At 37.9% G+C, this 25746-nt stretch overlaps 1 protein-coding gene across 3 annotated transcripts in view; it reads right to left on the bottom strand.

The window, feature by feature from the left end:
- The window catches only part of SPATA7 (spermatogenesis associated 7), a 40892-nt gene extending 20465 nt beyond the window's left edge, over positions 1-20427 (bottom strand). The window contains exons 1-5 of one of the 3 annotated variants that reach the window (XM_032878572.1): positions 20252-20427; positions 13529-13603; positions 11176-11271; positions 7984-8031; positions 1024-1175 (exon numbers count right to left, since the gene is read on the bottom strand). In XM_032878572.1, the coding sequence (XP_032734463.1) occupies positions 1024-1175; positions 7984-8031; positions 11176-11271; positions 13529-13603; positions 20252-20270 (390 nt within the window). In that variant the 5' untranslated portion in view covers positions 20271-20427. The remainder of the gene's footprint in view (positions 1-1023; positions 1176-7983; positions 8032-11175; positions 11272-13528; positions 13604-20251) is intronic. The other 2 variants (XM_032878573.1, XM_032878574.1) reach the window with 2 other exon arrangements.
- Positions 20428-25746: the final 5319 nt, after the last annotated feature.

Raw genomic sequence — 25746 nt, 5'->3', positions numbered from 1 at the left:
AAACAAAAAGCTTCTAACAAAGAAAAACTCTAGGCCCAGGTATTTTTAATGTTGAGCCACCAAATTCAAAGAATAAAAAGTCCAAACTTACAGAAACTATTCTAGAGCATGGAAAAAAAAGGAAACAGCACCCAATTTATTTTATGAGGCTAGTGTAACCATACATAGAGTAGAAAAAAAGGAAAATGACAAGTCAGTATCAATAATGTGGTAGATGGGGGTGCCTGGGTGGCTCAGTCGTTAAGCATCTGCCTTAAGCTCAGGTCACGATCCCAAGGTCCTCGGATAGAGCCCTACATGGGGCTCCTTGCTCAGTGGGAAGCCTGCTTCTCCTCCTCCCACTCCCCCTGCTTGTGTTCCCTCTCTCACTGTGTCTCTGTCAAATAAATAAAATCTTTAAAAAAAAAAAAAATGGTGGTAGATGCTAAAATCCTAAACAAATATTAGTAACTGTATCCAGCAATGTATCAAAAAAGTATTGCATTATGAAAAGGTTGTGTTTATACTAGGAATGCAAAGTTGTTTTAACATTAGAAACTTGACTATAATTCACTACATACACAAATTAAAAAGAAAATGATACTATGTTTTCAAAAAATGCAGAAAAAGCATTTTATAAAATTAACATCCATTCATGAGAAAAGAAAAACAAATCCTCTTAGCAAACGAAGAATAAGAGAACTTCCTCAATCAGATATTAAAGGGTATCACAAAACACCAAGAGCAGATGTCAGTAAACTATAGCCTGGAGGCCAAATCTGGCCTACTGTCTTTCTTAATAAAGTTTTACTGGAACTCAGCTATGCCCATTCATTTACATCTTAACTGTGGCTACTGTCCAAGGACACAAGAATTGTGAGAGACTGTGGCCCTGAAAAGCTTAAAATATTTGCTACCTGGCTCTTTACATAAGAAGTTTACTGATTCTGACCTACAGTAAACATACCACCATGAACTCAGGTTGTACCACTAATGAAATACCTTAGAAACATCTGCTTTTAACAGGCAAAAATACTATCTTACCTTTTGTAGAGTGTTAAATAATGACTTAGAATTATTTTTAGAATTGGCCTGCACTGCTGTTTTATTTAATTTCAACTCCCTTTCACATCGTGCTAATTCCTTTTTGAGTTTCTCTCTTCGTTGTTGGTCTGCATCTGATGGGGAAAACAAATCTTTTAAAATAAAGAACAAAACAGAAAAATTAAGGTTTTGGTCTTGGAAGACTAATAAAGGGCACATTTTTTTTTCTTGCTTAAAATGTTTATACTATTGATATATAAAAATAAAAATCCATACACTCTTCTGTACAAAGGGAAGCTAACAAATATTTAACTTACAGAAACTTTAAGTGCATTATTTAAAAAACATAAACAAGACGTGACAAACTGGCTAAGCTTAAGAGCTCAGGAAGCAATTCCTAGCAGATATTCACAGCAATACTGAAGGTGAGAAATGCTTTATGTGTTGTTTGAGACTCTGTCATCACCAAATGCAGAGTCTGAATTAGTCCATACACTTTCCCCCAAAATGCAATATTATTGTCAATAACATCACATACCATATACATTTAACTTTTATAGACTTCAAAAAGATAACATTATTTTCAATTAGGATAACTGATTTCTACTATCTCTTAAGCACTATTCATTTGGAAATATAAATGAAAAAAGTGTTTTTGCACTTTAGAATGCTTTAGGTCAGGTACTGAGTTGTTATCAAAGATTTATCATTGTATGAAGGCTGAAAATGGTGAAATGAAAGCTAGTCAAATTTCAAAGTTAAATATAAGGTTAGCCATAATCAAAATGACTTATATTTTCATATAAAATTAAAAATTTATCATATACTTTTTAAATTGGAACTTATCCCAATTTAATGGACAAGATAATTTCAAGTTTCAAATCACTCTGATTTGAATCAATTTATAAAAATTTCTATAAGCTTAAAAAATAAAACTAATTTTTAAAGTTTGAACTATATTTAAAAATAAGCATGATAAAGTAAATATATTTATTATTTTAAAAGGTAGACTGTAATATAGATGACTCTTGAACTGTATGGGTCCACTTATATGTGGATGTTTTGCAACACAGTACTGTAAACGTATTTTCTCTCCTTTTGATATTTTTCTAATTTTTAATTTTTTTTTTTAAGATTGTATTTATTTTTTTTGACAGAGAGAGACACAGCAAAAGAGGGAACGCAAGCAGAGGCAGTGGGAGAGGGAGAACAAGTTTTCCTCAGAGCAGGGAGCCCAATGGAAGCTCAATCCCAGGACCCTGGGATTATGACCTGAGCTGAAGGCAGACACTTAACACGAGCCACCCAGGCGCCCTGTGATTTTTTTCTTTTAAACCTAATTAGTAACTTGGCCATTTTTAAAAAAGATTTTTTATTTTTAAGTATTCTCTACACCCAACATGGGACTCAAACTTACAACCCCTCGATCAAGTGCCCCATATTCTACCGAGTAAGCCAGCCAGGTGCCCCCCACCCCTTGTGATTTCCTTAATAACATTTTTTTCTCTAGCTTAATCTATTGTAACAACACAATATATATAATACATGTAACACACAAAGTATATGTTAATTGACTATGTTATCAGTAAGGTCAATAGTAGGCTCTTAGTAGTTAAGTTTTTGGAGAGTCAAAAACTATAGTTATTTTTGACTATGTGAGGGGGTTGGTACCCCAATTTTGTCAACTATTGGTGTCAACTGTGTTACTTTCAGTTTATTCTATCCTCAAATGCCTGTTTAATTATTAACTATTATACATGTAATATATACTATATTATTATGTTATTATTACTAATGTATTAACTACATTATAGCAGATAATATCTGTGGAGTGAATTAATAGAATTTTCTCTGTCAAATCTATTATTTCACTTATAAGTAAAACAAGTGAGTAAAAAAAATCCTCAACAGAGTCCTCAACACTTATCAATTTTTAAGTACTTCCATATTACCAAATATGTCAAACCTATTTATTTAAGTAGTACCTCCTCATACCATACATAAAAATCAACTCTAAATGTATCACAGACTTAAATGTGAGAGATTAAACTATAAAACTCTTAGAAGAAGACAGAAGAGTAACTCTTTAGGACATTGGGTGAGGCAAAGATTTCTTAGGTATAAACAATTTAAAAAAATTAGACTTAAAATGAAAAACTTTTAAACATTTTTTAAAGATTTTATTTATTTGACAGAGAGAGAGAGAGAGAGAGATCAATCACAAGTAGGCAAGAGAGGCAGGCAGAGAGAGAGGGGGAAGCAGGCTCCCTGCTGAGCAGAGACCCCAATGCGGGGCTCAATCCCAGGACCCTCAGGTCATGATCTCAGGGTCATGACTGAGATGCACATCCGGCTCCACATCTGGGTGTGGAGCCTGCTTAAGACTCTCTCTCTCTCTCTCTCTTCCTCTTGCCAGCCCCATTCCCCCTAAAATATATGGACAAAAGATTTGAATATTTATCAAAGACAAGCAAATTACCAATACACATATGAAAAAATGCTCTACATCATTAGTCATGAGGAAAATGAAAATTGAATCCTTATTTAATAAGATACGACTTCACACCTACTAGAATGGCTGTAATCAAAATGGGAGTCAATAGAGGGGGCACCTGGCTGGCTCATTTGGAAGAGCATCCAACTCTTGATCTCAGGGTCAGGAGTTTGAACCCCATACTGGGTGCAGAGATTACTAAACAAACAAACAAACAAACAAAAAAAGGGAGTCAATAACAAGTGTTAGCAGGGATATGTTGGAGGCAAGAAGGTAAAATGGTACAGCCTCTTAGGAAAAGAGTTTGGCAGTTTCTTAAAAAATTAAATATAATTTTGCCATAAGACTTAGCAGTTCCATTCTTAGGAATATACCCAAAAGAAATGAAAACTTACATCTACACAAAAGACTTGTACTTGAATGTTCTTAGCAGAACTATTCATAATAGCCAAAAAACCCCAGAAATAATGCAAATATCCATCAACTGATGAACAGACAAAATATGGTATTATCCATACAATTTAATACTATTTAGCAATTAAAAGGAATGAAGTACTGACAAACTATGACACAGATGAATCTCAAAAAACAGTACGCTAAGTGAAAAGTGTAATGCAAAAAACCCCATATTCAGTTTACATGAGATGTCCAGAAAAAGCAAATCTAAAGAGAAAAAAAGTTGATCAGTAGTTGCCTGAAGCCAGGGGTGGGAATAGAGAACAGCCGCAAATGGGTATAAGGGATCTTTTTGGGCTGACACAAATGTTCTAAAATTGGTTTGTCGTGATGTCTGTACAACTTTTGAACTTAGTAAAAATCAGTGAATCTTATTTACTTAAGTAAGTAAGCTCTATGCCCAATGTCAGGTTTGAACTCATGACCCTGAGATCAAGTCACATGTTCTACTGATATGAGCCAGCCAGGAGCCCCTAAAATAATGAGGTAAGCAAATCATTTGTCAATAAAACTGCTATAAAAAGTAAAAAGTCTTTTAATGCAGTCAAATATGGGATTTAAAAAAAAAGATTATTTATTTGAGAGAGAGAGCGAGCAAGGGAACAGGGCACATGAGCTGGGGGAGGGACGGAGGGAGAGAGAGAATCCTCAAGCCAACTCCCTGCTGAGCACAGAGCCCAACACAGAGCTCCATCCCAAGACCCTGAAATCATGACTTGAGCCGAAACCAAGTCAGATGCTTAGCCCACTGAACCACGTAGGCACCCCTCGAATATGGGACTATTTAAACAATTCAACAAACTACGTAGAGCTATTCTAGCTTAGATACTATGAAGATTGAAATGATTGAGTCAGTAGTCTGTTAGAAGAGAGTATCTTATAGAAACAGATGGCTCAAACCAAGAGATTTCTTTTTTTAAGTGTCTATAAAATCTGTTTCTAGATTAGTTATATTAATTATAATGAACATCAGTTCTATAACACAAGAATAATGATTATTAATTACGCTTTGGTTTGGTGATAACAATCTTTGTAATTCTTCCAGCCATCACAATTTTCTTCATTTACATGGCAAAAAAGAGAACCTCTTGCCTCAACTGACTAAAAGCAGAAAAGAACTCTGGGATAAATAAGCACTAGTTAAATCTAAATTCCAAAAACAAAAAAGAGGAGCAATTCTTTAAATACAATCTATATGCTGTCAATTCTCAAATTTTTTTCTTCCTTTTTACCTTTCTCTTTTCTTTCTTTTCCTTCCTTTCCTTTCCCTTCCCTTCCCCTCTTTCTCTTTCTTTTTTAAGTAAGCTCTGTGTGTTCAGGTTAGTTGGACACTTAGAGCCAGGGTCCTGAAGAAGAAAGCAAAGAGCCAAGACAGCTAAGACAAAACTGCCTTAGCACCCCGATTGGCAGCTGAGACAAGACCACAAGAGCACCCTGTCTAGCAGCTTTTGCAAAACATCCTGAAACAAAACAACTAACCATAGAACATGGGTCACTATCACTTAGTCTCCAAATGTCAGTCCACAAGATCGCCAACACGTGAACAATAACCTAATGGGTGGATGGGTGCATGATCAAAGCCTGACTGGCACACCTTAGCAGTCAATCCACAGGCCCCCCACTCAGGATGCTTAAGATAGTTTCATGAAAGAGTTTATAAAAACCCCCACACTTACAAGCTCAAAGGGCAACCCTCTTGGGTCCCCTCCCTCTTTGGGAGCTCTGTACTACTATTGTTCAATAAACTTTGCTGCCCACCACTCTGTCTGGTTTACCTCTTCATTCTTCAAAGTGGCAGGACCAAGAACCATGAGCACTAAGGGAACAAAAATCCTGTAACATATGCCCAAAGTAGGGCTTGAACTGATGACCCCAAGATCAAGAGACACATGCTCTGACTAAGCTGGGTGCCTCAAGTCACCGTTACTTCTTATCTGCATTCCTTTCTCTTAACTAGTCATTCTGCTTCTATCATTGCCCCTTATGGACTATTCTCAACTCAGTAGCCAGAGAGATGTTTGTAAAAGTTAAACTGGCTCTATTCCTCTTCTACTCAAGACCCTTCAATGGCTTCCAACTCCATGCAGAGTGAAAGGCAAAGCACTTGCACTGGCTACAGTCCACCAAGTCTATTCTCTCTGTCCAACCTCAGTGACTTCTCCTAACACCCTTCAACTGGCCCACTGCACATCAGCTAGATAGCTTTCTTTGCTGTTCCCTGAATACACCTATCACAATACCATTTAAGGCTTTTGTACTTGCCATTTCCTTGGTCTTGATTGGTCCTCTTCCCCCATCTACCCACGTGCCTCTCCCTTAGTTCTTTCAGGTTTCTGCTCACTTTCTCTGTAGGCCTTCTCTTCCAAGCAGACTCTCAATCTCCCTTATCCTGCTTGACTTTTTCCCCATTGTACTCATCACCCTCTGACATAGTCTGTATTTCCTTATCTTTTTAAAAATTTTCTTATCATTTGTCTCCTCCAACTAGAATGTAAGTTCTATAAAAGCAGGTTCTTTATTCACCTCCACCTCCTTTTGTTCCAAGGGCCCTTAGAACAATATCTAGCACATAGTAGGTGCCTAATATTTGCTGAATTAATCAATGAATAAACTCTGGTGAACTAAACAAAATATTACACAAAATGCCTGATTATTTTAAATTGGTGAACATGAATCTTAGATCCCAGGGCTTGATTCAGTAAGAGGATTAATACATACATTCAGGCAGGCCTTTTAATACTTAATCTAAATTAAAAAAGAGATAATCTTATTTACATGTTCAGGAAATTAATATCAGTATGAAAATTTAGCAAAACTTTCCCATTTAGAGGTGATCTTAGTTAAAGATTATCTGATAATGACAACTGGGTAAAAACATCTTCATGGAAATGATTCAGATTTTTTCTGAAGACTGTATTTTTTTTTAAAGATTTTATTTATTTATTTGACAGACAGAGATCACAAGTAGGCAGAGAGGCAGGCAGAGAGAGGAAGGAAGCAGGCTTCCTGCTGAGCAGAGAGCCCCATGCGGGGCTTGATCCCAGGACCCTGGGATCATGACCTGAGCCGAAGGCAGAGGCTTTAACCCACTGAGCTACCCAGGCGCCCCTACTTATGGATAATTTTTAAAAGTTACAAAATACTTCCTCAAAAGGCAATATATCAACACCCATTAATAGGATCGCTACTATCAAAGACATAGAAAATAATGTTGGGGAGGATGTGGAGAAACTGGAGCCTTTGCACACTATTGCTGGAAATGCAAAATGATGCAGCTGCTGTACAAAATACTATGGTGGCTTCTCAAAAAATTAAAAGTAGAATTGCTGTATGATCTAGCAATTCCACTTTTGGGTATATACCCAAAAGAATGGAAGCCGGTCTCAAAAAGATATTTGTATATCCATGTCCTCAGGAGAATTATTCACAATAAATAAAAGGTGGAAACAACCCAAGTGTCTACTGAAATATGACTGTATAAACAAAAAAGCCTTAAAAAGGAAGGAGATTCTGACATATGTTACAACATGGATGAAATTCAAGCACCTTATGCTAGGTAAATTAAGCCAGTCACAAAAGGAATACTACGGGATGATTCCACTTACATGAGGTACCAGAGTGGTCAGAGTCAGAGACAGAAAACAGAATGATGGTTGCAAGGTAGTTATTGTTTAATGGGTACGAGTTTCAGTTTTGCAAGACAAGAAGGGTTCTAGAAATTGGCAGTAGTGACAGTTGTACCACAGTATGAACACAGCCAATGTCACTGAAATGGTTAAACTGGTTAGACGCACAAATCGTTACGATGGTAAATTTTATGTTATGTGTAGTTTATTGCAAGGTTTAAAAATTTTTTATTTATATTTTAAGTTAGTTATTGCTTTCAGGAGCAGAGTTCAGTGATTCATCACAGATGACACCCAGTGCTCATCACAACTGCCCTCCTTAATCTCCATCACCCATCTAGCCATAAGTTTTTTTTAAAAGTCAGTATGTGAAAAATAACTTACATTTGATGCTGGCACTCATGCTTAATGGAACCGAGCAGTCTACTGCAGCTGAAAAAAAAATTAGTTGTTTAATAATATTCTTAATAGTTATAAATGACAACAAATATCAGATGTGGAAAGCACAAAAAGTTCCAGAATTTGCAGTTCCTTGTTTTGATTTTTATGGTACTTCTAGAGATGAAAGATATAATACCCTTGATAAAAAAATACACAGGTTGGGATTAATAGCTCATTGGATACTGCAGAAGGAAGTATTAGCGAACTTGAAAATAGAGCAATATATTTAAATTGAATATGAGTATTCAAAATGAAACAGAGTAAATAAAGATTGGAAAATAAATGCATAGAGCATCACTGACTTAACCTACCTCTATCCTGCACTTAGCATACCTGTAATTGGAGTCCCCAAATAAGCACCCTCAAGACTTACTGTAATGCTACAGTAATTAAGGCAGTACGGTATTTTTTTCTTTTAAGATTTTATTATTTATTTGACATGGGGGTTGGGAGAGAGAGCAAGCACAAGCAGGGAGAGTGGCAGGTAGAGGGAGAAACAGGCTCCCCACTGAGCAAGGAGCCAGATGTGGGGCTTGATCCTAGGACCCTGAGATGATGACCAGAGTCGAAGGCAGCTGCTTAACTGGCTGAACCACTCAGGTGCCCAAGGTATCGTGGTATTATAATAAAGATAGACATATAAGATCTAGAACGGAACCAAAAAGTCCAGAAATTTACCCTCAAATATGCATCAGCTGTCTTTCAAAAACTGCCAAGGCAATTCAACACAGAAAGGACAATCTTTTCAACAAATGGTACTGGGAATATCTGGATATTCATAGGCAAAAAATTGATACTTAAGTTATATATAAAAACTCATTCAAAATGGATCACAAACTTAAATGTAGGAGCTAAAACTTATACTTCTAGAAGAAAACACAAGAAAATCTTAGTGTCCTAAAATTAGGAAAAGATTTCTTAAACAGGATATGAAAAGTATAAACTATTAAAATAACTGAAAAGCTGAACTTGATTTCACGCGTCACAAAATACAGCTTTTCTTTAGATTTCTCAGTCATTTAAAATATAAACTTCATAAAATGCGAACTACAATTTAAAAAACTTAGCTCTTGGGGTGCCTGGGTGCCTCAGTGGGTTAAGCCTCTGCCTTCGGCCCTGGTCATGATCTCAGGGTCCTGGAATTGAGCCCCGCATCAGGCTTTCTACTCAGCAGGGTGCCTGCTTTCCCCTCTCTTTCTGCCGGCCTCTCTGCCTACTTATGATCTCTTTCTCTCTTTGTGTCAAATAAATAAATAAAATCTAAAAAAAATAAAATAAATAAAAAACAGCTCTTTAAATGAAAAACAAAAACTTCTTGGAAGACATTGGTGAAAAACTGGTGAAATTCAAATAAGATCTGTAGTAAATAGTATTCTATCACTATTCAGTTGCTAGTTTTAATAATTGTACTGTGGTTATGTAAGATTTTGACATTAAGGAAAGCTGGGTGAAGGGTTTCTGTGACACTATACTATTTTTGCTACATTTCTAGAAGTCTAAAATAATTTCATAATAAAAATTTTAAGAAAATAAAAAGATAAGTCCCCTGAGAAAATGTATCTGATACAGGATCTGTATGTAATATACAAAGAACTTTCACAATTTAGTATTAAGAAACAACTTATTTTAAAAAATGGGCAAAGCATCTGAACAGATATTTCACCAAAAAAGATCTACAGCTAGCAAATAAGCACAAGGAAAGTTGCTCGACATCATTTGGCATTAGGGAAATACAAGCTAAAACCCTGATGAGTGACTTCAATCTCCACTAGAATGGCTGCAGAAGGATGGCGAAAAGGAAGTGCTAGTGAGAATGTGGAAGTGACAGAAACACACAATGTCACTACTCACTCTGGAAAACAGGCAGTTTCTTGAAAAGTTAAACATACTTAACATTTTACCCAACAATTCCACTCCGAGTGAATACATTTATCGGAGTAAAAAGGAAGCACATATTCAAAGACTACACACGAATGTTTATAGCAGCTTTATTCCTAATGGCCAAAATTGAGTCAAAACAATCCCAATATCCACCAACTGATGAATTCATAAGCTAACTGTGGTATATTCATTGAATGGAAAACTGCTTAACAATAAAAAGGAAGAATTAAGGATGTACATACCAACATGGATTAGTCTCCAGAGCATTAGCTAATTGAAAGGAGCCAGACACAAAATGATACACAGTGTATGATTCCATTTATATGAAATTCTAGAAAAGGCAAAACTATAGTGATAGAAAGCAGATCAGTGGTTACTAGGGACTGGGGGAAGAGACTGATTTCAAAGGACTAGGGAGAACTTTTTAGGGTGATGGGAATGTCCTATATCAGGGGTCAGTGAATAGTTTTCTGCAAAGGGACAGATGGTAAATCCTTCAGGCTTTACGGAGTGATTATGGCCTCTGTCACAACTAGTCCACTCTGCTCGTTAGTGCAAAAGCTACCATAGATAATATATCCAAGAATGAACATTATTGTGTTTATTTATGGACAATGAAATTTGAATTTCCTGTGACTTTCACATGTTATGAAATATTGTTCTTTTGATTTTTTCTGGCTGTTTAAAAACATAACTATAAATATCACTCTTAGCTCAGGAGCTGTACAAAAATGGTGGCAGGAGGATTTGGCCTACGACCTGTAGTTAGTCAATACCTGCACAGAATGATTGCTGTGGTCATTATACAAATGTATAGATGTTCCAAAACACTTAACTATAGGCTTAAAATTGGCTGATTTTATGTGTAATATGTAATTATCTCAATAAAGCAACAAAAAAGAAAAAAGTGGTAGCTGGCATCCTCTTTGTACAATTTCTATAGTAGATTTGAAAACAAAAGAGCAGATTACAAACTTTTATTATATTAAGATCAATATCTAACCACAAAAAATAGATTATGGATAACACAGGTAAAATCAGATAATATAGTTATTATACAGATATCAAATACAGTTAATAAAAATGGCATTCTGAATTTTCTACATATAAAAGTTAGAGTTAACAGTTGATATCTTACCGCACCAAACACAAATCCATTTATATATATTCATTTTTGCTACAGATTTACCCTAATTAGAAGTGAAGCTGAGGGTTTAAATTGGGTATAGAAAGTTCACATTTGCACATTTTTACCTTTGGCTGAAAGGATTTTATTATAGTGAACAGCCATGTGATTCTTGACCAGGTGGAGTGTACTTAGTCTGAGAGAGGAGGAGTCAGTGCAAAAAGCTAAAAATTAAAACATATTTAATAATTATATATTTAGTATTAAAATTCATCACGAGATAAACAAGATACTGATTATTAAGCTCATTTTTATAAAATATTCTGAAAATTAACCAACAGACATACTAACCTATCTGTGATGCTGAATATGTCCTAGCCTTAATCTTGCACTGGTAACTGGCGCGCTATTGACTACTTGGGTTCAAACCTTTCTAAGACTGAGAGTTTGGGAAGAAAATGTAGAATATAATCTATCATTGTATTTACAAAACTGTTTCTTATTGACAGGACTCAATCTCACAACTAAAAATGTTTAGCCACTTGGCTGATTATAAAATAATGTTAGCGTTGTTAATAGTTGGATAAATCAAACAAATTTGAAACTCAAATACTATGCAAAGATTCTTTTCTGAGAGGCAACTTCTAATTTTACACCTGAAAACACCATCAGTTTACTGCACTCTTCTTCAAGTATTAGGACTATCTTAAGACAAATATAGTCACATAGAAATTCCAAGACATTAAACTTCTCAATCTCATCTAAACTGTTTAAAAGAAACCTTAGAAGTTTATATTAGTATAAATGTATAAAATGTAAATAAATGTAGGCATAACTTTTAAACATTAAAAACAGACTTCAGAATACATACATATAGTTTTAAGAAATCAACAGCTAAAATGGCATATAAAGATTGAAAAATAAGGGAACTTCCTGTATGACCGCTCCCTCCCCTTGCAGAAGCATAACTCTTATTATTATTTTTATGCAACCTTCTAGGGAAATTCTAGGCATAATACAAGGATATACAATAATGATAAGCTCAATACTACTATTACTATTAAATTCATTGAATAGGTACCATGCATGCATTGTTCTAAGCTCTTAACATGGAAACACTCATTTAGTTATTATTATCACCATTTAATAGAAATGGACACTAAGGCAGAGAGATGTGAATAAGGTCTTCAAGGTCCCACAGCTGATAAAGGGCACAATTTAGAAGTGAACCCAGGCAGCCTCCAACTTAGACCCACTAAACCTTATCAGCTCTGCACATACATTTTTTAAAAATTTTATTTACTTTTTAAAATTTCTTTTCAGTGTTCCAGAATTCATTGTTTATGCACCACACCCAGTGCTTCATGTAATACATGCCCTCCATAATACCCACCACCAGGCTCACCCAACCTACCCCCCACCAAAACCCTCAGTTTGTTTCTCAGAGTCCACAGTTTCAGCTGTGCAGAGATTGTTAAAAAGTCAGCAAACTATTTATTGCTGTTCATTCTGCTTTTCTAATGTATGTATACTTTATATCTAGTTTTAGATTTTTATTATTTATTTATTTTTAAAAGATTTTATTTATTTGACAGACAGATCACAAGTAGGTAGAGAGGCAGGCAGAGAGAAAGGGGAAAGCAGGCTCCCTGCTGAGCAGAGAGCCCGATGTGGGGCTTGATCCCAGGACCCTGAAATCATGACCTGAGCCGAAGGCAGAGGCTTAACCCACTGAGCCACCCAGGCGCCCCAAGTTTTAGATTTTTAGTTAGAAATAATTTTTCAACATTTATGACTCTGATTTATGTGTATATATACTTTATTATAAGAAATAAGTTAACTGAAAATGTGATCCTTCTTTCACTTTTTTTTTCTTCTTTCACTTACAGGAACCAGTATCAAAGATTTTTCATGTAAATAAGGAAAAAAAGACTTAAATCATTTTGCCTTAAAAAACCCAGAGTTTAAGTTTTGAAGCTATAATTATAAAAATATATTTTAAGTTCACATTAAAAAGTTAAAGGCTTTAAAATGTGAAAATACAGATTTCTTTTTCATAGAATCTAGAAATCCAGATGTAAAAATAAAATCATAGGTGTTTACTTCTGATACAAAATGCATTTTTCAAGTGCTCTTTTTATCTGCACAACTTTTCCTTTTCAGTGCCAGTGTCTTTATTAACCTCCAAATCACCATTTTACCCAGGAAGGTGTGGGAAGCCAGGGAGTTCTGCCAGCATGGAGGGAGGGGCTGGAGCTGCAGCAGGGAGCAGGCAGCAGCCAGGGCCACATCCAAACTAGTGTTTGAAAGGATGGCTTCCTAAATTCCTTCATCTTAAGAATTCCTATAATATTTAACTGTAATTAATATGAAGTCCAATACTGATTGAAGTAATTTTTTATCATGTCCTATAATTTACAAATAAAGTAAACAGTCAACTTTTTAACACATAATCTTTTACCACCGAAATACCTCACTTACCATTACTTTTGGTGCTCAAGTGTCCTTTAAACAAGCATGGTGGACCGTATCTGGGAAGGACAGAGGTTGCTCTGACTTTTAACAAAAAAATATGAATTAGGATAAATGAAACACAACTTGTACAACAACAATATTGAATATTTAAAAATAATAAATATATCTTTGATTTTAACTTTCAGAGTTGTTTAAAATTTTATTCAATCATGATACTAATCAGCAATGATATATCAGACAGACAAAAATTCTACTACTGTAGAAGATAAAAGGCTATCTCTTAAAAAAATAAGTTGTTTTCAGCTGTACCCTGAGATGTTAGTTTCACTGAATAAAATGATAAATGTCTCACTTATGTTATTTGATATATATTAATTTTATTCAGATTTTTTAATGATTTAAAGATATAGTAGAAGTGAGATTTTGAGTTAATACATAAATATTAACTATTTCAGCTAATCAAAGTAAGTCTATTCTTAAAAGTAATTTTAAGAAAGTAATCCTCTTTAAAAAAAAAAAAGAAAAAAGAAAGTAATCCTCTCACAAAGTAGTTTAATAAATTAGAAATTATATAATATAATGTTACCATGTATAACATAAATATATAAAAATGTCAGAATCAGAACTTAATTACTAAAAGATGTCTTAAGGTTCATCTTATCCAACCCCCTTACGCTCTTGTTTGGATCCTCGCTATTTCCCCTAAAGTCAGTGTCTCATCTTTCAGACCAAATGGAATGTCAGAAAATTAGATATATACCTCATCACAAAATTAATTTCTCTCTCCCAAAAGTGAATTGTGTTTTGAGGAGTAACCTTCAAGATAAAAAGGCTGACTTATAGATTTTAATAGAATTTAAATATGAATTTAATATGAATAGTGTATACCTAAGATATGTTTTAAGAGGGTAAAACAGTCAGTCTGCTATCAGGTGGGCTGCTGTAAGCTAAAAAGGGGTGGAAGGGACACAAAGTTTGGAAGAAATATAGATGAATGAAAATGGAAAGAGAGATACTGAGATAGAACTAAAATCCAGGCCAGAAAACAAAGCCTGCTAGAAAAGACTAAAATAAAAAACACTTGAGATCTGATTATCTGAGAAGATCCTATCGAGTCCTATCGGGACTATCACAGGCCAGAGAGCAGGAAGGAAAAAATTAACTTATTATTTGGGACAAGAGAGGTCACGGTGATACCATTTGAGTTGATAATGAAAGTCCTGAAATTAGCATAGTTTGTTTCTATCAGGAAAGAAGGGGATCTGAGCCCTAAACACACAAAAAAAGCAAAATGACCAACAAAACCTCTCCAGCAAATCTTGTTTCTCTGGAGGAAAACAGTGTTTCACATTTTGCCTGCCCAGAATCCACTGTCCCTTTATCTGGAAACAGAACCTCAACTTGCACTTGGGTTACCTTACTCTTGCCTTACTCTTATACCAAGTAATTCAAGTAGAGCTTATCTCACAGCTAAGGGGTGGGCATATAATCCAAATCTGACCAGTTATGTTCAGTGAATCAGGAATAACAATGTGATCCAAGTCCAGCCAATGACACACAATCCTGGGACTTTTACTGGAGCTATTAGGAAAGAGATACTCTCTCTACTGGGCTGGAGCCTAGTATAAGACAGAAAGAAATCTGGTACTCCTGGTGGCCGTCTTGTACCAGACAGGGAACCTGTTGGAGAATGAAGCCTAAAAGAGAGAAATGGAAGACAGAAAGATTCCTGGTAATTTCATTTGAGTCCCTGGATCTAACCATGTTTGACAGTACTAGACATTACCAGCCATTTCTTTACAGAAGCTAAAAATTCTCTAAATCAGTTTGAATTGGGTTTCTTCACTTGTAGTCAAAGGCCAATATACTGAGTACTAACTGTGCCAGGCAGGAACTGTTCTAAGCACTTGGTAACTATAAATTCATTTAATCCTTATAACAATCCTATGAGATAGGTATTATCATTACCCTCCCTTTAGAGTGAAGCACAAAGATTTGCCCAAGATTACACAATTCTCTGTAATAGACTCAGATTTTTGGATCTGAATCAAGGGAAACTTGGTAAATGTTGTATGTTCTGACTGCTCTACCAACCAGCCATTCCTCCACCTATCTTCACTTTCTTGGACTTCCCTATTCCCTGAGAAACAAAGATATTAAAATTAGGCCAATTAATAATCCCACAATGACCTATAAGTGTTCAAGTGAAAGGAACAGTAGCATGCATCTCACTTTAAGGCAAGTTAGAAATAATTAAGCTTAGTGAGGAAGGCATGTTGAAAGTGGAGATAGGCCACATCTAGGCCTCTTGTGTCAAACATTTAGCCAAGTTATACACATTCAAAAGAGAAGTTCTTGAAGGAAATTAAAAGTGCTGCTCTAGGAAACACATAAATGATAAGAAAGTGAAATAGCCTTATTGATGACGTGTAGAAAGTTTTAGTGGTCTGGATAAAAAATTAAACTAGAGGGATGCCTGGGTGGCTCAGTTGGTTAAGCGGCTGCCTTCGGCTCGGGTCATGATCCCAGCATCCTGGGATCGAGTCCCACATCGGGCTCCTTGCTCGGCGGGGAGCCTGCTTCTCCCTCTGCCTCTGCCTGCCATTCTATCTGCCTGTGCTCACTCTCTCTCCCTCTCTCTCTCTGACAAATAAATAAATAAAATCTTTTAAAAAAAATGAACTAGCTACAATATTCCCTTTAACCAAAGCCTAATTTAAAAAAAAAAAACCCAAAACTAGAACAAAAACAAAAATGCAAAGCCTAATCCAGAGCAAGCCCCCAATTCTCTTTTCTATGAAGGCTGAAAGAGGTAAGGAAGCTGCAGAAGAGAAGTCTGAAGCTAGCTGGGGTTACTTCATGAGGTTTAAGAAAAAGAAGCCACCTCTGTAACAGAGGAGTATAAGCTAAGATCCTAAGGAAGATCTAGCTAAGATCATTATTGAGGTGGCTACACTAAACAGACTTTCAATGTAGACAAAACAGCTTTATATTGGAAGATGCCATCTGGGACTTTCAGAGTCTCTGAGGAGAAGTCAATGCCTGTACCGCTTCAAAGGACAGGCTGACTCTCCTGCTAGAGGCTAATAATGCAGCTGGTGACTTTAAGCTGGAGCTAGAGCTCATTTACCATTTTGAAAATCCTAGGGCCCTTAAGAATTATGCTAAATCTACTGTGCCAGTGCTCTATAAATGGAACAACAATGCCTACATGACAACACATCTGTTTACAACACAGTTTAATGAATACTTTAGGGTGGTTCTGTGTGTGTGTGTGTGTGTGTGTGTGTGTGTGTCTGGGTGGGCTCAACAGATAAAAAAAAAATTTTTTTAAGATTTTATTTTTATTTATTGGACAGAGAGAGAGAAAGAGAGAGAGAACACAAGCAGGGGAAGAGGAAAAGGGAGAAACGGGCTCCCCGCTGAGCAGGGAGCTTGATGCAGGCTCCATCCCAGGACCCTGGGATCATGACCCGAGTCAAAGGCAGTCCCTTAACCAAGTGAGACACCCAGGTGCCTCTCAATGGATAATTTAGGCTTACTGTTGAGGCCTATTCCTCAGAAAAGGATTCCTTTCAAAATATACTGGTCATCGACAATGTACCTGGTCACCCAAGAGCTCTGATGGAGATGTTCAATGAGATTAATGTTTTCATGTCTGCTAACACAATATCCATTCTGCAGACCACAGACCAAGGAGTAATTTCAACTTTCCAAGTCCCATTATTTCAGGAACACATTTCTTAAGGCTACAGCTGCCATTCCACTGATGGATCAGGGCAAAGTAAATGGAAAACCTTCTGGAAAGGATTCACCATTCTAGATGCCATTAAGAATATTTCTGATTTGTAGGAAGAAGTCACAATATCAACATTAATATGAATTTAGAAGAAACTGATTCCAACCCTCGTGGATGACTAAGGGGCTCAAGACTTCAGGGGAGGAAGTACCTGCAGATGTGGCAGAAATAACGACAGAACTAGAATTAGAAGTAGAACCTTAAGATGGGACTGAATTGCTGCAATCTTACAATAAAACTTTAACAGATGAGGAGTGGCTTCTTAAAGACTAAGCCAAGAAAGTGGCTTCTTGAGAATCTATTCCTGGTAAAGATGCTGTGAAGATCGTTGAAATGACAAAGGATTTAGAATACTACATAAACTTAGCTCATAGAATGAACTCCAGTTTTGAAAGAAGCTCTACTATGGGTAAAACGCCATCAAAGGGCATCACAAGCTACAGAGAAATCATTCATTAAAGGAGGGGTCAACCAATGTGGCAAACTTCAAAGTTGTCTTCTTTTCTTTTCCTTTTCCCCTTCTTCCTTCCTTCTTTTTTTAAAGATTTCATTTTTTTAAATTTTTATTTTTTTTTAATTTTTATTTTTTTTTTAATTTATTTGACAGAGATCACAGGTAGGCAGAGAGGCAGGCAGAGAGAGAGGAAGGAAAGCAGGCTCCTTGCTGAGCAGAGAGCCCAATGCGGGGCTCGATCCCAAGACCCTGGGATCATGACCTGAGCCGAAAGCAGAGGCTTTAACCCACTGAGCCACCTAGGGGCCCCAAAGATTTCATTTTTTAAAAGTAATCTCTACACCCAGTGTGGGGCTCAGACTCATGATTCGTACATCAAGCATCACATGCTCCATTGGGCATCCCAGGCACCCCCAATGTTGTTTCATTTTAAGAAATACCACAGTCACCCCAGTGGTCAGCAACCACTACTCAGACCAGTCAGCAGCCATCACATTAATGCAAGACCCTTCACCAGCAAAAAGATTATGTACTTGCTGAAAGCTCAGATAATGGTTAGCAATTTTTTAGCAAAGTATTTTTAAATCAGGGTACACATTGTTTTTTTAGACATAATGTTACTGCATACTTTTTTTTTTTTAAGATTTTATTTATTTACTTGACAGACAGAGATCACAAGCAGGCAGAGAGAGGAGGAAGCCGGCTCCCTGCTGAGCAGAGAGCCCAACGCAATGCGGGCTCGATCCCAGGACCCAAGAGGCTGGGATCATGACCTGAGCAGAAGGCAGAGGCTTTAACCCACTGAGCCACCCAGGTGCCCCTGTTACTGAATACTTAATAGACTGTAGTGTAGAGTAAACACAACTTTTATATACACTGGGAAACCAAAACATTCTTTTGACTCACTTTATTGAGATATTTGCTTTATTTCAATAGAACGGATTCTGCAGTATCTCTGAGGTATGCCTGTATACTTGAAATTTTACATACATCCTTTCCCATACTCCCACCTCTGCCATGGGACAGTATGTAAAAAACAATAGCTCTAGGATTTCACATTCCTCTTCTGGATATAAAGACTGTTCTGCTGCTTACTGTGACCTTGGCAAGTTATTTATGATCTCTTAGTTTATTTGCTGTGAAATAAGGATAATACCTATCAAGAGATAGCTTGAGAATTATTTCTGGTACACAGCAAGGGTAGCTTATGTTGCAAAATTTCTAAAAACCATAAAGGCACGTTAGTTAGCTTTTTCTGGAATTTAGATTGATAGAGTGTCAGAATATAGTTTGCTATCAATGGATAGTAATTTCCTATATTCAGAACAGCACTTATTTTGACCAATGATTACATAATAAAGGCACACTCATATTCAAAGCAAGACTTACTGCAAGGAACTATCTAGCAGCTTGCTTTAAAGATACTTTTAAAAGTGATAATTGGGAGGGGGGGATCTGGAGATTACTTTATCTGGCTTGAGGCAAGAACTCTCTTTGCTCAGAAAATGTGAAAATGCAAATTATTTGGATTGAGTCAATTCATAGAGATTTAAAGTTATATGGCCCCAAGAGTTCCACCCTGAGAATAAAGTGCAGGTGTACACAGTGATTATGGATTAGTCTTTCACCACTAAAACTGCAGCCGGCAACACTGTATCATTTGGAAGTTTATTAGAAATGCACAATCTGGGGCCCCTGGGTGGCTCAGTAGGTTAAAGCCTCTGCCTTCGGCTCAGGTCACCAGGATGGAGCCCCACATCGGGCTCTCTGCTCAGCAGGGAGCCTACTTTCTCTCTCTCTCTGCCTGCCTCTCTGCCTACTTGTGATCTCTGTCAAATAAATAAAATCTTAAAAAAAAAAAAAAAAAAAAAAGAAATGCACAACCTCAGACCCCACCAGAGGTACTGACTAATAATCTACATTTTAACATGATTTCCAGGGGATTCCTTTTCACATTAAAGTTAGAAAATCCCTGGGTTACTTGTTTTTTGGGGAGGCAGGTGGTTACAGAATAAAGATTTCATATTTACTGATTACTTAAAATGTGCCAGGAGTTATATATTATCTGCATTTAATTTTCAAGAACTCGGACATGATTGTTTTACTGCCACATTCCAGGGATGAGGAAAGTGGGTGTCGCCCTTGCGTAGAGCAGGGGGTTTGATCTGGGGCTCTAGGAGGTCTGACTCTAAAGACCAAATTTAGTTCCTCTGACTCTGAGGCACCGAGGTGAAAAAGGCTGCATGCCCCGCAGTTCAGGTGACCAGGGTTCCAGGAGTCAGGGCCACAAATTCTGAGCAAGAAGGGCCTCCCTCCTGTGCGCGGGATAACACCTGGGTCAACAGTGGCGACTGAACAGAGGAGCGGCAGCCCCCAGGGCGTTCCTGCACCCGTGCACCCGCGACCCGCATCCCGGATCCCAGGCCCGGAGCGAGGGCCGGCGTGAGGCGGCCGTCACTGCGAGAGCTCCCTTTACCTCTCCGGCTGCCATCCATGCTTAGATTCTCTTGCAGCCGCCGTGGGGACACGTTAGGACCCCTTCGGTCCTTCCCCGGGCCGGGCCAGGCCCCGCAGCAGAGGACTGGCGCGCAGGAGGCGGCGCTGGGCCGCAGCTGCCGGAGACCGTCGTCACGCCCGTTGCTAAGGGCCGGGGCCAAGGCGCTTAGATTGTGACGTCACGGCGCAGGGACGTGCTCTCCCGCAGCCCCGCCCCCGGGGGGGTACCAGGAAAGGCGGGGAGCAGTTGAGGATGGGGCCACTGGGCGGGGAAAGTGCCTAAAACGCCTGTCTGTGGCTCTGGGATCCTGCCAGTCGGCCACAGAGCGGCCTCCTGTCAGGAGCCAAGTCACCAGCACCTGGCAGGTCTTGTCTTGCGGGAAGAGCTGGCGACAAGGTGGCCTCATCTGGCATCCACGGCCCTGGGTCCCAGAAAAAAATAAAAATAAAAAATAAATCAAACGCAGATGTTGATTGAGGTCCGGGTAACATTTAACCAGGTCCAAATAGTTAAATTTCAAAGTAGCTCGTGAACACTTGGATTAGTGAAAATCCTGGGGATGAAAAAATCTATATATTTACATCTTGACTTTTAACCTCAATAATCAGTTCGCATTTCCTTTCTGCTTACTGAGCTCTACTCCTCTTCTCTCCCCACAGCCAGTATTTTCATTTTAAGGCTCCAATCTGTTTTTGTTTACGCTGGAACAGAGTTGTAATATGAACGAGGCGTTCTGTGGCTTTCTACACTTTAATTCTGAAGCAGACCTACCTTTGGGTTCTTGGAAATAAGATAACAATAGGGCAGGGAGCATTCTGTAATGTACCGCTCGCTTCTCATCAGTGGCACCACTGACATTTTGGGCTGGGTGCATAATTCTTTGTTGTGGGAGGTGCCCTGTACATGGTAGGACATTTAGCAGCATCTGTGGCCTCAACCCACCAGAGGACAGTAGTAACCCACGCTTTCCACCTCTGGTTGTGACAAAATTGTCACCAGATATTGCCAAATTTCCCAGGGGGGGAGCACCCCCTTTGAGAACGGCTGGTGTGATGGAAAAAATACTGGCTTTGGATCAGGTATATGGAACTTTTCTGCCACTTGTCAGCTTGGGTCCTTGTTTGGAAAACTCTCTGAGCCTCAGGTCCTTGTTTTCTAAAATGTAAATGATGCTACTAACACTTGTAAGGATTAATATATACACTGCCTGGAAAATAAAATGAGGTTTTCAACAAATAATAGTTTTTCTCTTTTCTAGGGAAAAATCCAGACATAAAGGAGTTAGTCAGGAATGGTATGACAAGGGAAGGGGAATAAGCCAGAAATTCAGCTATGGTAACACCTGAACTCCTGGTTATCTAAAACCAGGGAAAGGAGAAAATTAGACTAAAAATTTGAGGAACGTGTCAGTATGTGTGATGGCTCTGTGGCCCCAACAACAAAGGTCACTTAGAAGGATACAGGGGCAGAGTCAGATGTTGCCCAGAGAATAAAACTCACTTGCCTACCTATTCACTGATGCTTGAAATCCCTGTTTAAGAACATGAAGACTTTTATTCCACTACTAGCATCTGGAAAATACCTTGCACATAATAGGCCTCCTGTAAACATTTGTTAAATTGAATTACAGCAAAAGCTTAACAGGCAAACACCCCTGAGAGAGGTAACACAGTGATTTGATTCACCCAGGTGATGCCAGCTCCTCTTATGAAAGTAAAACTTAGGATGAAAAGTAGATACTGCTTTGAAATAGGAAAGAATCTCCAAGACTAGGAGAATGTTCTGGAGACAACACTATTTGGTATCCAACTTCAACTGAAGCCATCTCATTTCATTATTTAAGGATTTTGTTCCAATTCTTTCAAGAATTTACTTTTTCTCTCCAATTTTAGCAGCGAACATCATCATAAGTTCAATTCAATTTGTCTTTGACTTTCAGTCGGTGTGTATAAATAAGAAATTGAGGGTCCTTTCCGGTTGCCATTCCCAGGAGGCCATCGTGATCATAGACAGATCCACGCAGCCAGTATGGGCTTATGGTAGAGTTAGTTCCCAGAAACATCCTTCCATTGGCGGGGGATCACTACCATCACTACCAGGTGCAATAGACTTAGTCTTGGCATTCTTAAAAACCTTTTATTGTATATTTAAATATGAATTTCATATTAAGAAGTTATTCCAATGGTATATTTTTTATCGATATCTAGAAATTTATATACTTTAGAAGGAAAATCTTCTTCTTCCCTAATTAATTGGCATGCTTACTTTTATTATTGGGTTTCCCTTTTTGTCTTAGGTGACAGGAAGCTTGAAACTAAGATTTATGCTCAGTTGCAATAATCATTCATAGTGTATTTTTCTATTTATCTCTAAATCCCTTTATTAGGTGGCTTTTTTCAATGGTTCAGTTAAACCTATTTTTAGAGGAGGAGCTCTAAACCCTTTGGAACTAGAAATATGAATAAAATAAACTGTATGTCACACATACCATAATATATAGTCTAATACATATGCTATATAGTTTATTTATTGCATTTTACTTTACATTTAAAAATCATATTACATTATCATTTGTATATTTAATCTGTATATTTATTTATTTATTTTTTAAAGATTATTTATTTATTTGAAACACAGAGATAGAGATCACAAGTAGGCAGAGAGGTAGGCAGAGAGAGAGAGGGAAGCAGGCTCCCCGCTGAACAGAGAGCCCAATGTGGGGCTTGATCCCAGGACCCTGAGACCACGAACTGAGTCAAAGTCAGAGGCTTAACCCACTGAGCCACCAGGCACCCCTAATCTGTATAATTATAGATAACCCTGAGTTTCATAATTCAGCGGATTCCTGGAACTCATGTTTGTCTGTTAGGACATGCTTAATACCACAGTGAAATTTATCCAATAAACGTAATAAAAGCAACAAGATGTAAAAGCCCAAGATAATCTTTTTCCATTCTTTGGGTTCTGATGAACATATTGTAATCCCTAAAGTCCCTGAAGCACAAAAACAAATATTTAGGAAAAATTTTTAAAGAAATCGATAACAAGGCAGAGTAAAAGAAGTAGAATTACAGGATGTGTGTGCACTTTGTGTTGACTTCAGTTTCAAACCAAAGTCCCTTAGGTTTTGGTGACTAAAGAGCACTTGAGATCATGAGCTATTGACAATCTCTTAATCATTCTCCAATCAAAATACTGTAACTATTGATTCATCTAATACTAAAAGAGAGAACAGAACTTGCAGCTTAGAAATATTAGCATGTTATTAATGGATTAATTTGTTTTTTGTCACTAGAGGGGGCTTTAAGAAAATTTTAAGCTGCTTCCCTGTTAGGAGAGCAGCCAAACTGAGGCAGTATTAACTTATAAATCTTACTCAAGGATTATAAGGTCTAGGGGCGCCTGGGTGGCTCAGTGGGTTAAAGCCTCAGGTCATGTGTTGGGCTCGGGTCATGATCCCAGGGTCCTGGGATCAAGCCCCCCATTGGGCTCTCTGCTCAGTGGGGAGCCTGCTTCCTCCTCTCTCTCTGCCTGCCTCTGCCTACTTGTAATCTGTCTGTCAAATAAAATAGATAAAATCTTTAAAAAGAAAAAAAAGGAGTATAAGGTCTAATTGAAAGACACTTTTTTTTTTTTTTTGAGAGAGAGAGAGCGCGCATGAGGTGGGGAGGGGTAGAGGAAGAGAGAGTATCTTAAGCAGGTTTCATGCCTAGTATGGAGCCCAACATGAGGCTCGATATCACAACCCTGAGACCATGACCTGAGCCAAAATCAAGAGTCGGGCACTCAACCAACTGAGCTACCTAGGTGTCCCCTGAAAGACATTTTTGAAAGTGACTCTCAGGTAGAGCTTTTCCAATTATAGTTAGTGACATGCATGCTGAGTTCTTTTTTGAGCACAAGAAAAAAATGACTGTGTTACCTAAAGGTCCTTAATGGACCAAGGGAAAAAAATCATTGTCAACCTAGAACTTGGTTTTTCTTACTTTTATTGTCAAAGCTGGGGAGAACGGAATGACCATAATTCTCCATAAACCAACATGTGCCTAACAGACAAAAGGGAGTGGTAACAGGATCTACTGACTCCAAATGACCATTCTGCGTTCTAGTAAAGAATAGAACTTTGGTATCGGAGCACAAACATAATCTTGTACACAGGAAGTGGTCACTCTCAGAACTAAACTGCCACATGGAGTTTGCACTACACTTAATGTGCTCCACTGCATACCTTATCTTCATTTTTCCTATAGGTGAGGGGAGCACAGAATTATGGTCTGTAGGCAGCCTCGATGCTTCTTATTACTAATAAAGGATTCAATTCCATACTGTGGGCCTTTAGTGAAGGCTGCTAGAACTGCCGACATGAGGCCCACTGACGCCTGTCACAGTCCTCCGTGGCTCCAGTTTCTCTCCAGCTGTGTTCTTTAAATCTTTTCGTCCAATTAAGAAAACAAGTCTCTGTGAACAGAATTTAATCATTCTGTGGTTACTAGGTAACCTGTCCCCATAGCTTAGGAAGCATTTTATCTGTTCTTCCACTGCCAATCAGTTGCCACAATACATCAGGGGCAATGCTCAGCCTAAAGGTTGGATAATCTCCACCTAATGTGTTCCCTGTTTACAGGTGGCTTCACCACTAAAAAACAAAGCAAAACAAAAAAGCGTAACTAAGTCGTTAGTCTATCCTGGTAATATTTTTTTCACAACGACGTGGATAGAACGAGAGGGTATTATGCTAAAAGAAGTCAATCAGAGAAAGGAAATTATCGTATGATCTTTCTGATATGAGGAGTTTGAGAGGCAGGATGGGGGGTCATGGGGGGAAAGGAGGGGAAAATGAAACAAGATGGGATTAGGAGGAAGACAAACCATAACAGACTCTTAATCTCAGGAAACAAACTGAGGGTTGCTGGGGGGTGAGGAGTAGGGATAGGGTGGCTGGGTGATGGACATTGGGGAGGATATGTGTTATGGTGAGTGCTTTGAATTGTGTAAGACTGATGAATCACAGACCTGTACCCCTGAAAAAAAATAATACATTGTATGTTAATAAAATTAAAAAAAACTTGAAGCAGAGTTTGGAGTTTTAACAATTAATAGATTTCTGGGGCATTGCAGTGAAGCTCTTCTAAGTGCATCTATGATTCACAAACTGCCATGCATAAATCAGTTAAAACAACAACAACAGCAGCAACTGAGCTTTGGAAGCCACCAGTGAAAACCATCCTTTACTGGTGCCCTATCCAGTTTTCCTGAGGAATACAATCTCCTCTCCAGGCACCCTTTTGTGCTTTGTCTTTTAGGATATCTGCCTTCAACACACTCCTCAAACACTTTAGTATGTGTGCCGCCAAAGCGAGCACCCCCTCAAACACTTTAAATTATTAGGGTGAATGACAAAAAATTGCTCTTTTGTAAATCAAAAGTGCTCCAATACAGACGATGCCACTGTTTTTTTCTCTTAGTTTTATGGT

This window comes from Lontra canadensis, unplaced genomic scaffold (genome assembly GCF_010015895.1).
Source record: "Lontra canadensis isolate GAN:19392208 unplaced genomic scaffold, GSC_riverotter_1.0 scaffold64, whole genome shotgun sequence".
Taxonomy (NCBI): domain Eukaryota; kingdom Metazoa; phylum Chordata; class Mammalia; order Carnivora; family Mustelidae; genus Lontra; species Lontra canadensis.
Note: the sequence above shows the minus strand (reverse complement) of the source record. Positions and strands in the feature narration are given on the sequence as shown.